At 40.1% G+C, this 13681-nt stretch overlaps 1 protein-coding gene across 5 annotated transcripts in view; it reads left to right on the top strand.

Moving 5' to 3' along the window:
- The window catches only part of LYPD6 (LY6/PLAUR domain containing 6), a 155021-nt gene that overhangs the window by 107579 nt on the left and 33761 nt on the right, over nt 1-13681 (top strand). For all 5 annotated transcript variants that reach the window (XM_055132816.1, XM_055132824.1, XM_004619366.2 and 2 more), the window contains one exon: nt 5844-6032. In XM_055132816.1, the coding sequence (XP_054988791.1) occupies nt 5915-6032 (118 nt within the window). In that variant the 5' untranslated portion in view covers nt 5844-5914. The remainder of the gene's footprint in view (nt 1-5843; nt 6033-13681) is intronic.

The following is a 13681-nucleotide window of genomic DNA, read 5'->3' as shown; positions in this document are numbered from 1 at the left end:
AGTCAATGGGAGAGATGTGAAAACTACTTGTCAACACTAGTTGGCAATGATTGCTCTGGACAAGAACTGAGTGTTGAAAGCAGGTAAAGGGATATACATGATAAGCCTTCAATGTCTGTGTTGCAAACCATAATGCCTAAGATGAGAGAGAGAGAAAGAGAAAAAGAAAGGGAAAGAGAGAGAATAGATAGAGGTGCTTGCCATAGAGCAGACTGGGGTTGGGGAGTGGCTTGAAGGGGTGGGAGGAAACTGGGGACACTGATGCTGGGAAATTACACTGGTGGAGGGATGGATGTTGGAGCATTGTATGGCTGAAACACAATCATGAACAATTTTGTAGTGTTCTATCTCATGGTGATTCAATAAAAAGAAGAAAGAAAGAAAGAAAGAAAGAAAGAAAGAAAGAAAGAAAGAAAGAAAGAAAGAAAGAAAGAAAGAAAGAAAGAAAGAAAGAAAGAAAGAAAGAAAGAAAGAAAGAAAGGGAAGAAAGGGAAGGAAGGAAGGAAGGAAGGAAGGAAGGAAGGAAGGAAGGAAGGAAGGAAGGAAGGAAGGAAGGAAGGAAGGAAGGAGAAAGAAAAGGAAAAGGAAAGAAAGAAAGAAAGAAAGAAAGAAAGAAAGAAAGAAAGAAAGAAAGAAAGAAAGAAAGAAAGAAAGAAAGAAAGAAAGAAAGAAAGAAAGAAAGAAAGAAAGAAAGAAAGAAAGAACTTTGTTTTTCTTTTTGGGTCACACCCAGTGATGCTCAGGGGTTACTCCTGGCTCTGCTCTCAGGAATCACTCCTGGAGGTGCTCGGGGGACCATTTAGAATGCTGGGAGTTAAAACCAAGTTGGCTCCATGCAAGGCAAATGCCCTACCCATTGTACTATCACTCCAGCCCCAAGAAACTACTTTTCAATGGCAACATGTTTCTTTTCTTTATTTCCTTATTTTATTTTATTTTTGGCTGTTGGGCTTGCTGGTACCCCTGGTTTTGTACTGAGGGATCCTTCATGGCAGTGCATGAGGACCTTGTGGGGTGCCAGTGATTGAACCCAGGTCAGCCACATGCAAGGTAAGTGCCTTCGTCTGCGGTATTATCTTTCCAATCCCAAGATTTGCAGACATGTTTAAAAGCACCATGTATTATGAATAACTCCTCAATTGTAAGAAGGATAGTTGTGATGAGACTGATATATTTAGGTAGAGTTAGTTTTGTGAATATTGTTTCTGCTTTTAAGAACCAAATTAATTTTTCAAGCCATTATGGCAATAAGCCCAGCTTATACATATTGAAAATTAAATCAAGATTGTTTTTACAACCTTTCAGGCTTTAGAATTCCATCTTGTTCTTATATGAAGCATTCCAAATTTCAATTTAAATAGCACTGAAAACTATTTAGATTTGCATTTGTTCTCTACTTTACAATTGCTTCTATATTGATTCAGTATTGAAGTGTTGTCACTTAGTATGTGGTACCATAGTCAATGTAGGTTTCAGAACTTCTTAATTGTCTTCAAGTAACCAGATTAAGGAGTAGGGATATCTTATTTTAGAGGATCTATATGAAATAACAATTAGAGTATGGATTAGTAATACTTGTCGTAGGTCTTGGTTTTATCACTTTGCCTATCTGAAGAGTATAAAAATCCCCCTTTATACTTACTAGTATTCATGGAATAAAAATTAGAATGCAGCTTTTTTCAGGTTTGTCCCAAATGAAGGAATTCTAATAGATCTCAAACTTTTTTTTCCTGTTTCAGAATGTAGCATGTAATCCACTGGAATAAAACCAGCAGTTGAGTAACTCATGCAAAGGTAATTTAGAGCACAAATTAAATCTGTCAGAGTGGTATTAGATTTGCAAAAGCTCATAAATAACAAATGAAAGGTCACAGAGCTGTGAAAATGAGAGTGTACTTCTTTATAGAGAAAGCCACACAGTCAGGGATGGAATCTTTAGTGCAAATTCAAATAGTAGCATAGAAAAGGGCAATGCAAGCTCTCTTCTAAATGTGTGGAACAGTCCAAAGGCCCGGTGGACTCCAGGTAAAAGCATAAGTATCCGAGAAAAGACCGCTCATATTATTTGAGCATGTCCAGAATTTTATTTGTGAGCTTTTTGGGGTTAAAGCTCCACCAACCACTGAGAATATCTATGAAAAAGATTCTTCCTCCTATGGGACCACGTAGGGCCTGTAACTCCGCCTTGGTTACACGCAGTGTACTAGTGTGTCACTAAGTATTCAGTTCCTAGGAAGTATGAATACAGTGAGTGGTGATGCTGCTTCATGATGTGCTACAGGAGTGTAAGCAATTAGTGACATTAATAGACAGCCCTGCCCATCCTATTTTTCTCATGGAAAGAGGTGGAAAATGGTGTTTTGTCCACTAAAAAGTAGATAAGTTCTTTGTACTGGGCATTGTACATGAACCCTTGGTTTTTAATGCTTGGTTATTTTTAAATAAGGGAATAAATCTATATTATATTTTTAAGAAGCTGTCTGGGGCTGGAGCAATAGCACAGCAGGTAGGGCATTTGCCTTGCACGCAACCAACTTGGGTTTGATTCCTAGCATCCCATATGGTCCTCCGAGCACCGCCAGGAGTGATTCCTGAGTGCAGAGCCAGGAGTAACCCCTGAGCATCACCAGGTGTGACCCAACAAGGAGAAAAAAAAAACCTGTCTTGGGTTCAAGCTTTTTATGGAACAAGCCCTGATTATTGACAGAGGGGTTGGAGGAGGGGTGTGTGGAGAGAGCAGGAAGGCCTCTGGCAAATAATATCTCCTGCCTTTCTCCTCTGTGAGCTATGTTAAGGTCTAGGGCCTGCCACCCTTTATTTCTTTGTAGTCTGTTAGAAAAAGGTGAGCAGCATAGTAACCTAGACTCACGTTTGCTTCTTCGCCCCTCCCTTTAACTCCCCGCCTCCTTCTCTCTCTGCTTCTTACGTTTTCTCTCCCTGCTTCCTTCTCCTTCTCCCTGCACCATCCCTCCTCTAGTTTCTTGAGCTAGGACTTGATCCTCCCAAATAAAGTCTCATGGCTATAGACCTTGCCCCATACTCAGCCCCACACTCATACTCATACAGGACTGATTCTGGGCTTTGGACCCCCGCACTGAGACGAGACCATATCTTGATGCATGGGACGCACTGATGTTGATGTCCAGTTTAACACGAAACAGATCTCAGGTTGGTAACCAGTTGGCATTTAACTGCATTAAATTATATAGAGATAAAGCCAGCTAGGTTTCTGCACTTCCCTTTTGAATGAGCCTGCCTGCAGACTGTATGGAGTGGTTCCTGTGTCTCCATGGCTTGATCTCTGTGGGCTGCTATGGTGTAGAGGGACCCTGAAGGGCAGCCTCACCTGTCCTGGTCCTGTGCTGGACCTGATGTCTCTACAAGGAAGCATATTGAATTGAAGATCAGATCCTACTATTTGTCTCTCTTGATAAGGGAAAAATATCATTGATATTTGCTTATCATCATATTGTTCAATCAAATGCCTAGAGCAGTGCCTGGAACTAATGTGTAATAAGTGGACTAGCCTGTTCTCTGTCTGAATGCATACTTGCTAGGAAGATTCGAACTATGTAGGAGATGGCTCTCAAGCATGAAATTGGCAAGACTGGTGTCACCAAGCTGTTCTGGACTGATAAGAGCCCTACTCTATTTTCTAGCAACTTATTTTCTAATGAACACACCGATCCACCTGGAGCCAGTTTCAGAGCATCACACCAAGTTTGGCTTCAGTTCATCTTTTCCACAACTTTTATCAAGTTATCATAACATTATTCATTTAATGTTCTCCTAAGTTGAAAATTTGCTTTTAGAATGTAAACTGTTGCAACTATTTTGGAGTTATTTAGGGTATTCTGGGTTTTATCTTTTTATATGTATTTTTATACTTCTATCATCCTGTTTGGATTATATTGCTTTGTATTATATTCTAATTGGAAGCCAATTAAGATGAATTCTTTTTTTTTCTTTTTGGGCCATACCCAGCAAAATGAAGTCTTATTGATCAATTTTCTATACTTATTTTGTTTAAAATATGTTTAGTCTTGGTCTATTAGTTTTGACCAGGTAATTTTAGAATTATTTTGTTACTGTTTAAAAAATATTGTTACATATTTGCATTAGTATTCGTAAGCAAAATATCCACATTATGGCTTTAAAAAACTAATGAGCCACTGCGGGCACTGCTTCCATGACCCTATGTCTGACGGCTCTGCAACTCGGCTCGGTCTCTCGCCGCCACGGTTTCTCCCTGCCCTGCCAATGCCATTCTGTCCGAATCTTGCAAAACAGCTAGTGATGTCCATCAGGAATCACGAGTAGAGTTCTAGCAGGGATCATGCATAGAGTTCCATGCCTGGACTACTGAGCTGCGCATTGTCTAAGGCGAGATGGTGAGCTGGGTTCGGGAGAACTCGAGGGGTTTGGGCAGCGTCATCGCCATCTTGCCTCCAGTCAAATACGGTGTAGAAATTATGGAAAATCGGTAGGGAGTGTCTTATGATGTTTCGCAGCTGTGCAGTTTAGGAATATGTTCACTCATACATGAAGCTCGGCCCAAGCGTGTGGAAAGCGGCCTGAAGCGTGGTGGCATTTGGGTTGTGGAGGTCGGCTCCTGGGGCTGGTTCCCTTGGGCTGGGTTCTGAATGGTGGCCGATGAGGAGATTATCTGGCACCAGCAGGAGGTGGTTTATGGGTGTGACCCTTGGGCTGCTGTAGACAGGGGGAAGCGGGCAGAGGAAGCTGGAGCCCACCCCCTCCAAGGGGCTCCGGGGAAGACAGCCAGGCATGCAGGCCAGAGACTCTCTGCCAATCTGAAAATAATCTCTGATATATGCTAAACACAGTATTATCCCCAGCGGTTTGGAAATTCTGTACACTTGTGTATATGGGAGCTAGATTTGGTCCCCCACACTCACATCAGCCCCACCAGCTATGGCCCTCCCAACAAAGGAAATAAAAATATGAATAAAATAAAAACCTCAAAACATGAAGTTGATGACCAGTTTGGTCTTGAAACAACTCCTGTGCTTATTTGCTGAACTTCAGTTTTCTCAAAATAAGATGATGATGCCTATCTTACAAGGTTGTTAGGGAACAAAGAGGGCATGTGTAAAGGATTTCAGTATACTTTGCCAAGAATATTAGTTATGGTAAGGAAAAAAAAATTTTGTTTTTCATTGTACTTTCTTTAAACTGTACCCAGCAGTGCTCAGGAATCACTCATGGTGGTACTCAGGGAACTGTATGTGGTATCAGGTATCAAAATGTGGCTGGCCCTAGGCAAGCCAAGGCCCTAACCTCTATAACCATCTCTCTAGTCCAGTAATGAGATTCTGAGCTAGAAGAACACTTACTGCTTCAAGAGAATTTAACCCACACTTCTACTCCCACCCCCACTCCCCCAAATCAGACAGGCTTCCCTACACAGGACTTCCAGGACACCCGACCTTAGCTGTGACTCCCACAGGTCTTCCCCAGGGACACGGGCATGCTTCTCAGCTTCTGTCCCTGACTCACTTACTGCCTTCTGGCAGCCATCCCCAGCCTCCTGGCACAAATAACTGGGTTTCATTAAATCCCATTTCTCTTGATACCATCTCCACTGGATATTAGCAGAACTCCGAACCAGTGGAGCTTTAGCAATCTGATTAGGAACAGGTTCAGGCTAGACCTTTGTAAGTGCTCTTACAAGACCATTTATAACATTTCTCTCCACCCCGTTCACGTTCTTGCATCGCCATCTCTCCATCCCTCCTGGCCCAGCCTGGCAAAATGGAACCCAGCCGGTTTTCCTGTGGTTTTTATGAGTCAGATGCTGACGTGCATCTTGCTTCATGTTCCAGGTGTGACTTCTCTTCCACCGTGCCGAGTCCCCATTCCCAGGCCCTCTGTATGAGTGAGTCCTCGGCCTGCCATGGAACCTGGCCCTGCCCTGGCCTGGCTTCTGCTCCTGAGCCTGCTGGCCGACTGTCTGAAAGCTGCTCAGTCCCGGGACTTCACAGTGAAAGACATCATCTATCTCCACCCTTCAAGTAAGACTTCACTTGCTCTGCTGCAGAAAGGGCACTAAACTTTGAGTAATGCCTAAGCTGATGCATGGCCTGCAGCCTTCCGTGCAGGGGAAACTCACAGTGACTTAAGTCAGAAAGACAGGTCCACTGAAGATGCTATGTATTTGGTCCTGAATTATTTTAAATATATATATTTAAGATATATAAAATATATATATATATATATATATATATTTTAAGGCAAAGTTTCAGGCTTGTTTTCTCTGTTCCCTAGACAATTGCTGTGATTGTGAACACTGTCGCTTTGACTCCCGCCAGCACTCTGTCAGTTATCAAAGGGTGCCGCCATATCCCTGGAGGAAGCTCAAAAGATTGTCCTTTATAGGCAAGATAATAGCTGGTCTTCCTGTCTGTGCACCTAAAGCTCAGTTTCAACATAATTGCTTCCTGCAGCCTCCCATTCTCTATGCCTTTTGGTTTCCTGTCTTTAAGAATTATCTAGGGAGCACATAATCACAGAGATGCTCAGATCTTTTATCTGGAGTCTGTGCCATGGGCTGTGCCCATGGAGTTTTGCTCTGAGCAAAAACTTTAGGTGCTTCCTCTGTCAATAAGAATCTCAGGATCATCAGACTTCAGGAAACACTGATGTTTTATTTCCTCTTCTGTATTCATCTCATTGTCTTTATTTATTTATTTTTTGAGTCCCTCCCAGATTTGCCCCTGTGATAGAGTAGATTATTTTGTGTATGCTGTAACCTGAGATTTTTTTTCACAAATTATATTTAACGAACATTTTTGGGCCTCTGTTGTGTGCCAAGCATTGTGATAGGCATGAAAGATATAAAGCAAATAGAGTATAGTCTTTGCTTTCGAGAATATTACCATAGATACACTGGGGACAGTCTCATGGGTTCCTTTGCTGCCAGAAAAGATACTTCACATTGCAAAGTTCTGATGAGGATGAGCTGTGTGGTCCACGGAGTCTGGTCAGCCTTGGGTCAGCAACTATCTCAGCTGTTTTGTTGTAGGATTCCAGTTTGAAATAAATTCCCTAACTTTGTAAAGATTTAATAAAAGGATGCTTACAAAGCATTTTGCATTGAATATAATGTGTGTACTCAAATATTAGTGTTCCAATATTAAGGAAATTCTTGTATGTATTAATTTCTACTCTTAAAGTGGATGAGATAAAACATATTCTGTAACATGATTTTGTGAACTAGAAATAAAATCATTAAAATAGGCACAGGGAGAGAAAGTACAACTGGCAGGGCACTAGCCATACATGCAGTCTGGGTTCAATCCTGCTAACCCATTTAGTCCCTCAAGGCCCACCAGGAGTAAACCCTGAGTACCATACCACTGAGGTGTAACCCCCCAAAAACCATACCAAACCAAACCAAAAAACATTAGGCAACTACAAATAGACAATAGGACAGTCATTGTTTATAATATTGCTATAATTGGTTTGTCACTGAAAAGACTTTGATTGTTCACTAATCAATAATAAACTGCCAAGATGTAAACAAGCTGGGAAAATTCAACCTCTTGTTACTAATTTTTGCTCTCTGGATCCCTAATTGTTGAAGTGTCTACGTCTTTAAAAAGAAATAAAGTTTACAGCTTTCAAATTTGGGCTTATGTATACAGTAACAGCCTTTTCTATAACTTATATACCAATTTTTCTTTTTAAGATTCAAAATGAAAGAATTTCTTCCCAGCCCAAGATTAAAGTGCCATTGCCTACCTAAAGAGTTTTTAAAAGATGATTTAGTATTAAGAGGAATAGAGTTACTTATTTGGTCACTGGACAGATATAAAATCACAGAATTTCATGTCCTAAGTGGCTTCATTGCTTTCCTTGTAATAGTAGCTTTTATTGAAAATCCACTTTTCCTTTGGATGCATATTCTGACTATCTCTAGTCATGTGGACCAAAAGAACAATATCACTGCAAGGAGATATTCTCAGAGTCAGTAAAGTTTTTTTTTCAGGAAGAATTTTATTACTGTAATTTGAAATAGAGGATTTTAATAGACAGATATTTATTTATTTATTTTGGTGTGGTACCAGGGATTGAACCCATTTAGCATATGCAAGTCAAGTGCCTTACCCACTGTAATGTCTCTGTTGGCTCCTCACAATATTTTTTTTTGCATTTTTCTTTCTTTCTTTTTTTATTGAATCACCATGAGAAAAGTTACAAAGCTTACAGGTTTAAGTCTCAGTTATACAATGATCAAATACCCATCCCTTCACCAGTTCACATGTCCCACCACCAAGAACCCCAGTATACCTCCCACCTCCCCCCCAGCCCTCCTGCCTCCCGTTGCCCATGTGGCTGATGGTTTTCACTTTACTCTTTCTTTACTCTGATTACATTCAATATTTCAATAGAAAACACACTATTATTATTTGGAATTTTCCCCCAAGAATCAGACCTGCCAACAAGGCAGCATTTGATAGTTTGTTTGCTATTGCTGAGAATAAAGAGCATATGAGGTTTTGGATTTCTGGTATTTTAGTAATTAAGTCCAGAGAAATTTTTGCCAGAAGTCTCGTCACTGCAAGCTCATACCTCTGTTTAGTGGGCTCTGAAAGATGGTGGTTGCCGCGCCGCCACCACCACCGAAAGGAAAGGCCTGGAGAGAAAAACCTTTCCCCTCCCAGTCAGCATGGGGCCGTAGCTTACTTCACAGTCAAGAGGCATTTCTGCAAGAAGCCGCTGGGTTCCGAAATTAGTTAGTGGGCCTCCGGGATCATGGGCATTCAGGAACGGAGGAAGCGTTCATGTGGGGCTGCCGGGGTCTCGTCTGGGAGGAAAGTTGCATGAGTCAGTAAAGTTTTATTCACAGTTCTATACTAGGAAAATCTTAGGAAGTAACAGAGTTTTCTAGAAAGATGCCAAGGAATGCATTTCAATCAGGACTATATTCACAGTATTAAAATTATATTGACACCCCAGTGGAAAAAGAATATAAAAGAAATCATACTAATAATATTTTGATGCCAAGTGCATGGGAATGAAGATCAATTTTATTTGATTTCTAGAAATTTTATATTTGTTTCCATTTTCTAAAAACAATAGGAATTAGTTTGTCAAGAAAAAAAAGTTTGGATGCATTATATATCAGCATACGTTTCAAAACAAGATTCTTTTCTCACTAACTGTAGTTTTGGTAACTAAAGGCCTTTTGTCCAGGCAAAAGTTGCAAGAGATGGAAACAAAGATGAAATCTTCTCTGATGCCTTACAAATGAATTATGGTTGGCTGCACTGTGGCTGACCAAGAGAGTTAATGGACAGATTATGTTACAGGAAGTAACTGGGCACTTTGGCGTTTCTTTTCTTTACAGTCACCTTCTCTTGAGGGACCAAGAACTTGGGCCCTGAAATACAGAGTACTGAGCTTATTAAGTCTGTGATCAAGAGCCAAATTAGATTCATTCACAGCTGGGGCCACAACAATTTGAAACTCTACTTGCTCTGTAATGCTTTGAAGTAACAAAGAAAAAAATAGCACATCTCTTAGGAACTGTTTGTCCTCTTTAGACACACACACACACACACACACACACACACACACACACACACACACACCACAAACAAAAAACCTCCCTTATCAGATGCAGTATCAATTAGCATGTTACTGAATATAACTGTTCATCTTACAGACCTTATTTTTAGCTATTTCCAGAGAGAAGAATGTAACCATTTACTTCGTTTTGTGCTACAGTTGACTACTTAAAACTGAGTTTGCAGATTTGTCACTGAAAAGGCTTCGATTGTTCACTGATCAATAATAAACTGCCAAGATATAAACACAGGTTTCTATAAGCAAATATTAAACTGTCATCTTTGAGGAGGCACACAGATATGCAGTTATAATTTTTAAATAAACTCAGCAAAAATGAGATCGTTTGGTTAATTGCCATTGCTTCATACTGATAAATCTATTCAAAGATAAATGATTTGAGAAAGAATAGCATTGTGATATAAAACTATGTTAGCTCATAATCATTTAAATTTTAATATTCTTCTTAATATGCCGGCAGTCTTGCAAAACATAATTTTGAAAAGATTGTTAAATAATACAAATTCGGGACACTCTAACTTATTAGTGCTAGGTTCTCAATGATACATCTAGGAGTGCCTGGAGCATCAATCTTTATTTAAAGTTTTTAATTTATGTCTTTGATGGGAAAGATTCCAGGAATAACTAATCCAACATTCCAGCAAAAACTTTTACTGGCTTCAGTGATAGAGAGATAAAATTGGATACTCCGGTGAATTAATCATGCTAGGTCAAATGGCACAGCTAGCTTTCAGTCATAAACTTTGGTCAATATGGTGATCATTTTTGATAAATGATGTTCTTTAACAAATTATTTACATTTTTTCCAAATTCCTACTTTGATAATTCTACCTCAGAATTTTTAAGCTCTCTTAAAATTTTGTTTTAAACTTATTTATGGTCTATATTTTCAAGTCGACATGAATTTTTTTAAATGCATTCAATTAAGACCATTGTATGATTTTTCTCATAGCATTATTTATTTAAAAAAAGTAACTTCCTGGGCCGGAGCGATAGCATGGCAGGTAGGGCGTTTGCCTTGCACGCAGCTGACCCGGGTTTGATCCCTGGCATCCCATATGCTCCCCCAAGCACTGCCAGGAGCAATTCCTGAGTGCAAAGCCAGGAGTAACCTCTGAGCATCGCTGGGTGTGACCCAAAAAGCAAAAAAAAAAAAAAAAAGTAACTTCCTTAAGAATATTGAATGACTTTGGAATTTGTGAGTCTGTTTGCTATAAATTCCCCAGACATACATAAATTTACCTAAATAAAATCTGTCAAGTCAAATGTAACTCATTTATCTAGGTGATAGAATATGAATATACAAAATTATTTTTTTAAAAGGGACCAGGAGGGCAAGGTCAATGATTGGAATCTACCACAGGTATATGTGGGGCAGAGGGTAGGTAAGACAGAGAAGAGAGCGGCTGGAGCAATAGCACAGCAGGTTGGGCATTTGCCTTGCACATGGCCGACCAGGGTTCAATTCCCAGCATCCCATTTGGCCCCCCAAGTACCGCCAGGAGTAATTCCTGAGTTCAGACCCAGGAGTAACCCCTGTGCATCACCGGGTGTGACCCAAAAAGAAAAAAAACAAAAGACAGAAGAGACTACATGACAATATTAGTTGAAAGTGATCATGCTGGATAAGAATTGAGTATTGAGATTAGGTAAAGAGATATACATGATAATCTTTCAGTATCTGTACTGCAAACTACAATGCCCAAAAGGAGAGAGAGAGAGAGAGAGAGAGAGAGAGAGAGAGAGAGAGAGAGAGAGAGAGAGAGAGAGAAGGAGAGAGAGGGAGGGAGAGAGGAAGAGAAAAAGAGAGAGAGGGAGAGAGAGAAAGAAGAAAGGTGACTTCCATAGAGGCAGAATGTGGAGGGGATAGTTGCTGGGGGGCGAGGAGGGGTAACTAGGGACACTGGTGATGATAAATGTACACTGGTGGAGGGATGGGTATTGGAACACTAGGTGAATGAAAATCATGAACAGCTTTGTAATGGGCTAAGCCATGGTGATCATGAGTTATAATAAAACAATTGTATGTATATATCATTATTTTTCTGTGTACTTTTGTAAAGTAGTTCACTTATGTTTTATTCTGTTTATATGATAGGATGATCATTTTCTTCTCTCCAGAGGAAACTTTCTCATTGGGAATGAAGTGGTTGGATGTCAGTCTGTGTTTAAGCTGCCTTTCATCACTCATGTTCAAAGACAGCCCATGCTCTTGCTCTCATTCTGTTTATAAATTTGAATCACCAGCTGGTTGGAGAACAGAGAAGTCTCACATGGCTCTGCAAAAGGTCCCTTTACCTATCATTTTTAGACACGTTATGACTTTTGAACATGGTAGTTTATTAAATGTTGTCAGAGTTAGCTCTGTGAAACATTGCCAGCAAAGGCAAAGATGAGTAGCTATTCCAGGCAAGGTGAAAATCAAAGTTATATCTGAGCCATAATTCTGGCCTTAAGCTGCTTCCTCCTTCTTCATTTATTTTTGATAACGTACTTAATTGGATCCATGTGGGCAAAGCAATTTACCCTGAGATGATTATTTTCGCCAGTGGGATATGCAGGCTCAGCCATCTGCGAGGGAGAACAGTTGGCCCCTGCAGATGAAGTGTTTGAGAACCTGTAGTTTTCAACAAGGCTAGGTAATTTTACAAAAAAAAAATGAGAGTACAAGTAGATCTGTTAAGGAAAAATAAAATTCTCAGTAGCAAAACAAGAACATGATTAGGAGTAAATGGCATTTACAGGACGTCAGTGAAATGGATGTAGGATAGCTTGGTCTTAGAGATTCTTCCTTAGAGATCTTCACCCTGAAATACCCACAAGTCTGGGTATACTGGGCACTCTCTGGAACATTTTTCTCAACCAGGATCCCCCAAGATATTCCAAGGGGAGTGAAAAATGCATACTTCTTAAGGCACAAACTGCGACTCATGCCATACATACACCATAGCGTGAGACTAAGTGGCTAACTTGTAGTATGGTGGGAGAGAGATGGTGGTACAGGAAGGAGGCCACCATCAGAAAAAGAGAGAGAGAGGGAGGGAGAGAGAGAGAGTTCCTCTATGGCAGGAACTTTTCTTCTCTCTCTCTCTCTCTCTCTCTCTCTCTCTCTCTGGGATGGGAGGTGGGGGTGCGGGGTGGCAAGAGAGAAACTGGGGACAGAAATGTACATTTGTTGGATAAGTGTTGGAACATTGTATGACTGAAGTCCAATCATGAACAATTTTGTAACTGTATCTCACTTGATTCAATTACAAATTAAAAAATTAATTTAAAAAGAAAAAAACTGAGAAATACTGCTTTAGCAATCCTACCATAGAAAACCACTCAATCAAACCAAAGCAATTGTCACCTTCTCAGGTGAAATGTTGTCAAACATCAGAAAATTTGTTAAGAATCAACCTAATGTTATTACTTACATGTTGATAAATCTAGATAACTTGATGTCCTAGAGTGAATTATTAAAAGTTGAAAATCTAAAATATATTTTCTTTATTTGTATTTGTGTGCCAGGAATTGAACCTGGGCCAGACACATGCTTTGCCTCTGAACCATACCCAGACATGTCTGAAGTGTCTTTTTTTCTAATTTTTAAAAGTTTTTTTATTTAATCACTGTGAGATAGACCCTTACAAAGCTGTTCATGATTATATTTCAGTTATACAGTATTCCAATGCCACCCCTCCACCATTGTACATTTCCCAGCGCCTGTGTCCCCAGTTTTCCTCCCGTCACCCCCAATAGCCTGCCTCTGTGGCAGGTGCTTTTCTTCTCTTTCTCTTTCTCTTCCTTTTTCTCTTTCTCTTTCTCTCTCTCTTTCTCTTTCTCTGACTCTCTGTCTCTCTCTGTCTCTCTCTATTTATCTCTCCTTTTGTGCATTCTGTTTTGCAATACAAATACTGAAAGGTCATCAGGCATATCCCTTATATCTATCATACTGATCCCTTCCCTCTTTTACCTATCCTCTGTCCCCCCCACACACATGTGGTTGATTCCAACCATTGATGCCGTCCTCCTAGGCTGTTTTCCCTGACTGTGACTGTGGATATCAGTCTTCTAATATTCATAATTT

Source organism: Sorex araneus, chromosome 1 (genome assembly GCF_027595985.1).
Source record: "Sorex araneus isolate mSorAra2 chromosome 1, mSorAra2.pri, whole genome shotgun sequence".
NCBI classification, from domain to species: domain Eukaryota; kingdom Metazoa; phylum Chordata; class Mammalia; order Eulipotyphla; family Soricidae; genus Sorex; species Sorex araneus.
Note: the sequence above shows the minus strand (reverse complement) of the source record. Positions and strands in the feature narration are given on the sequence as shown.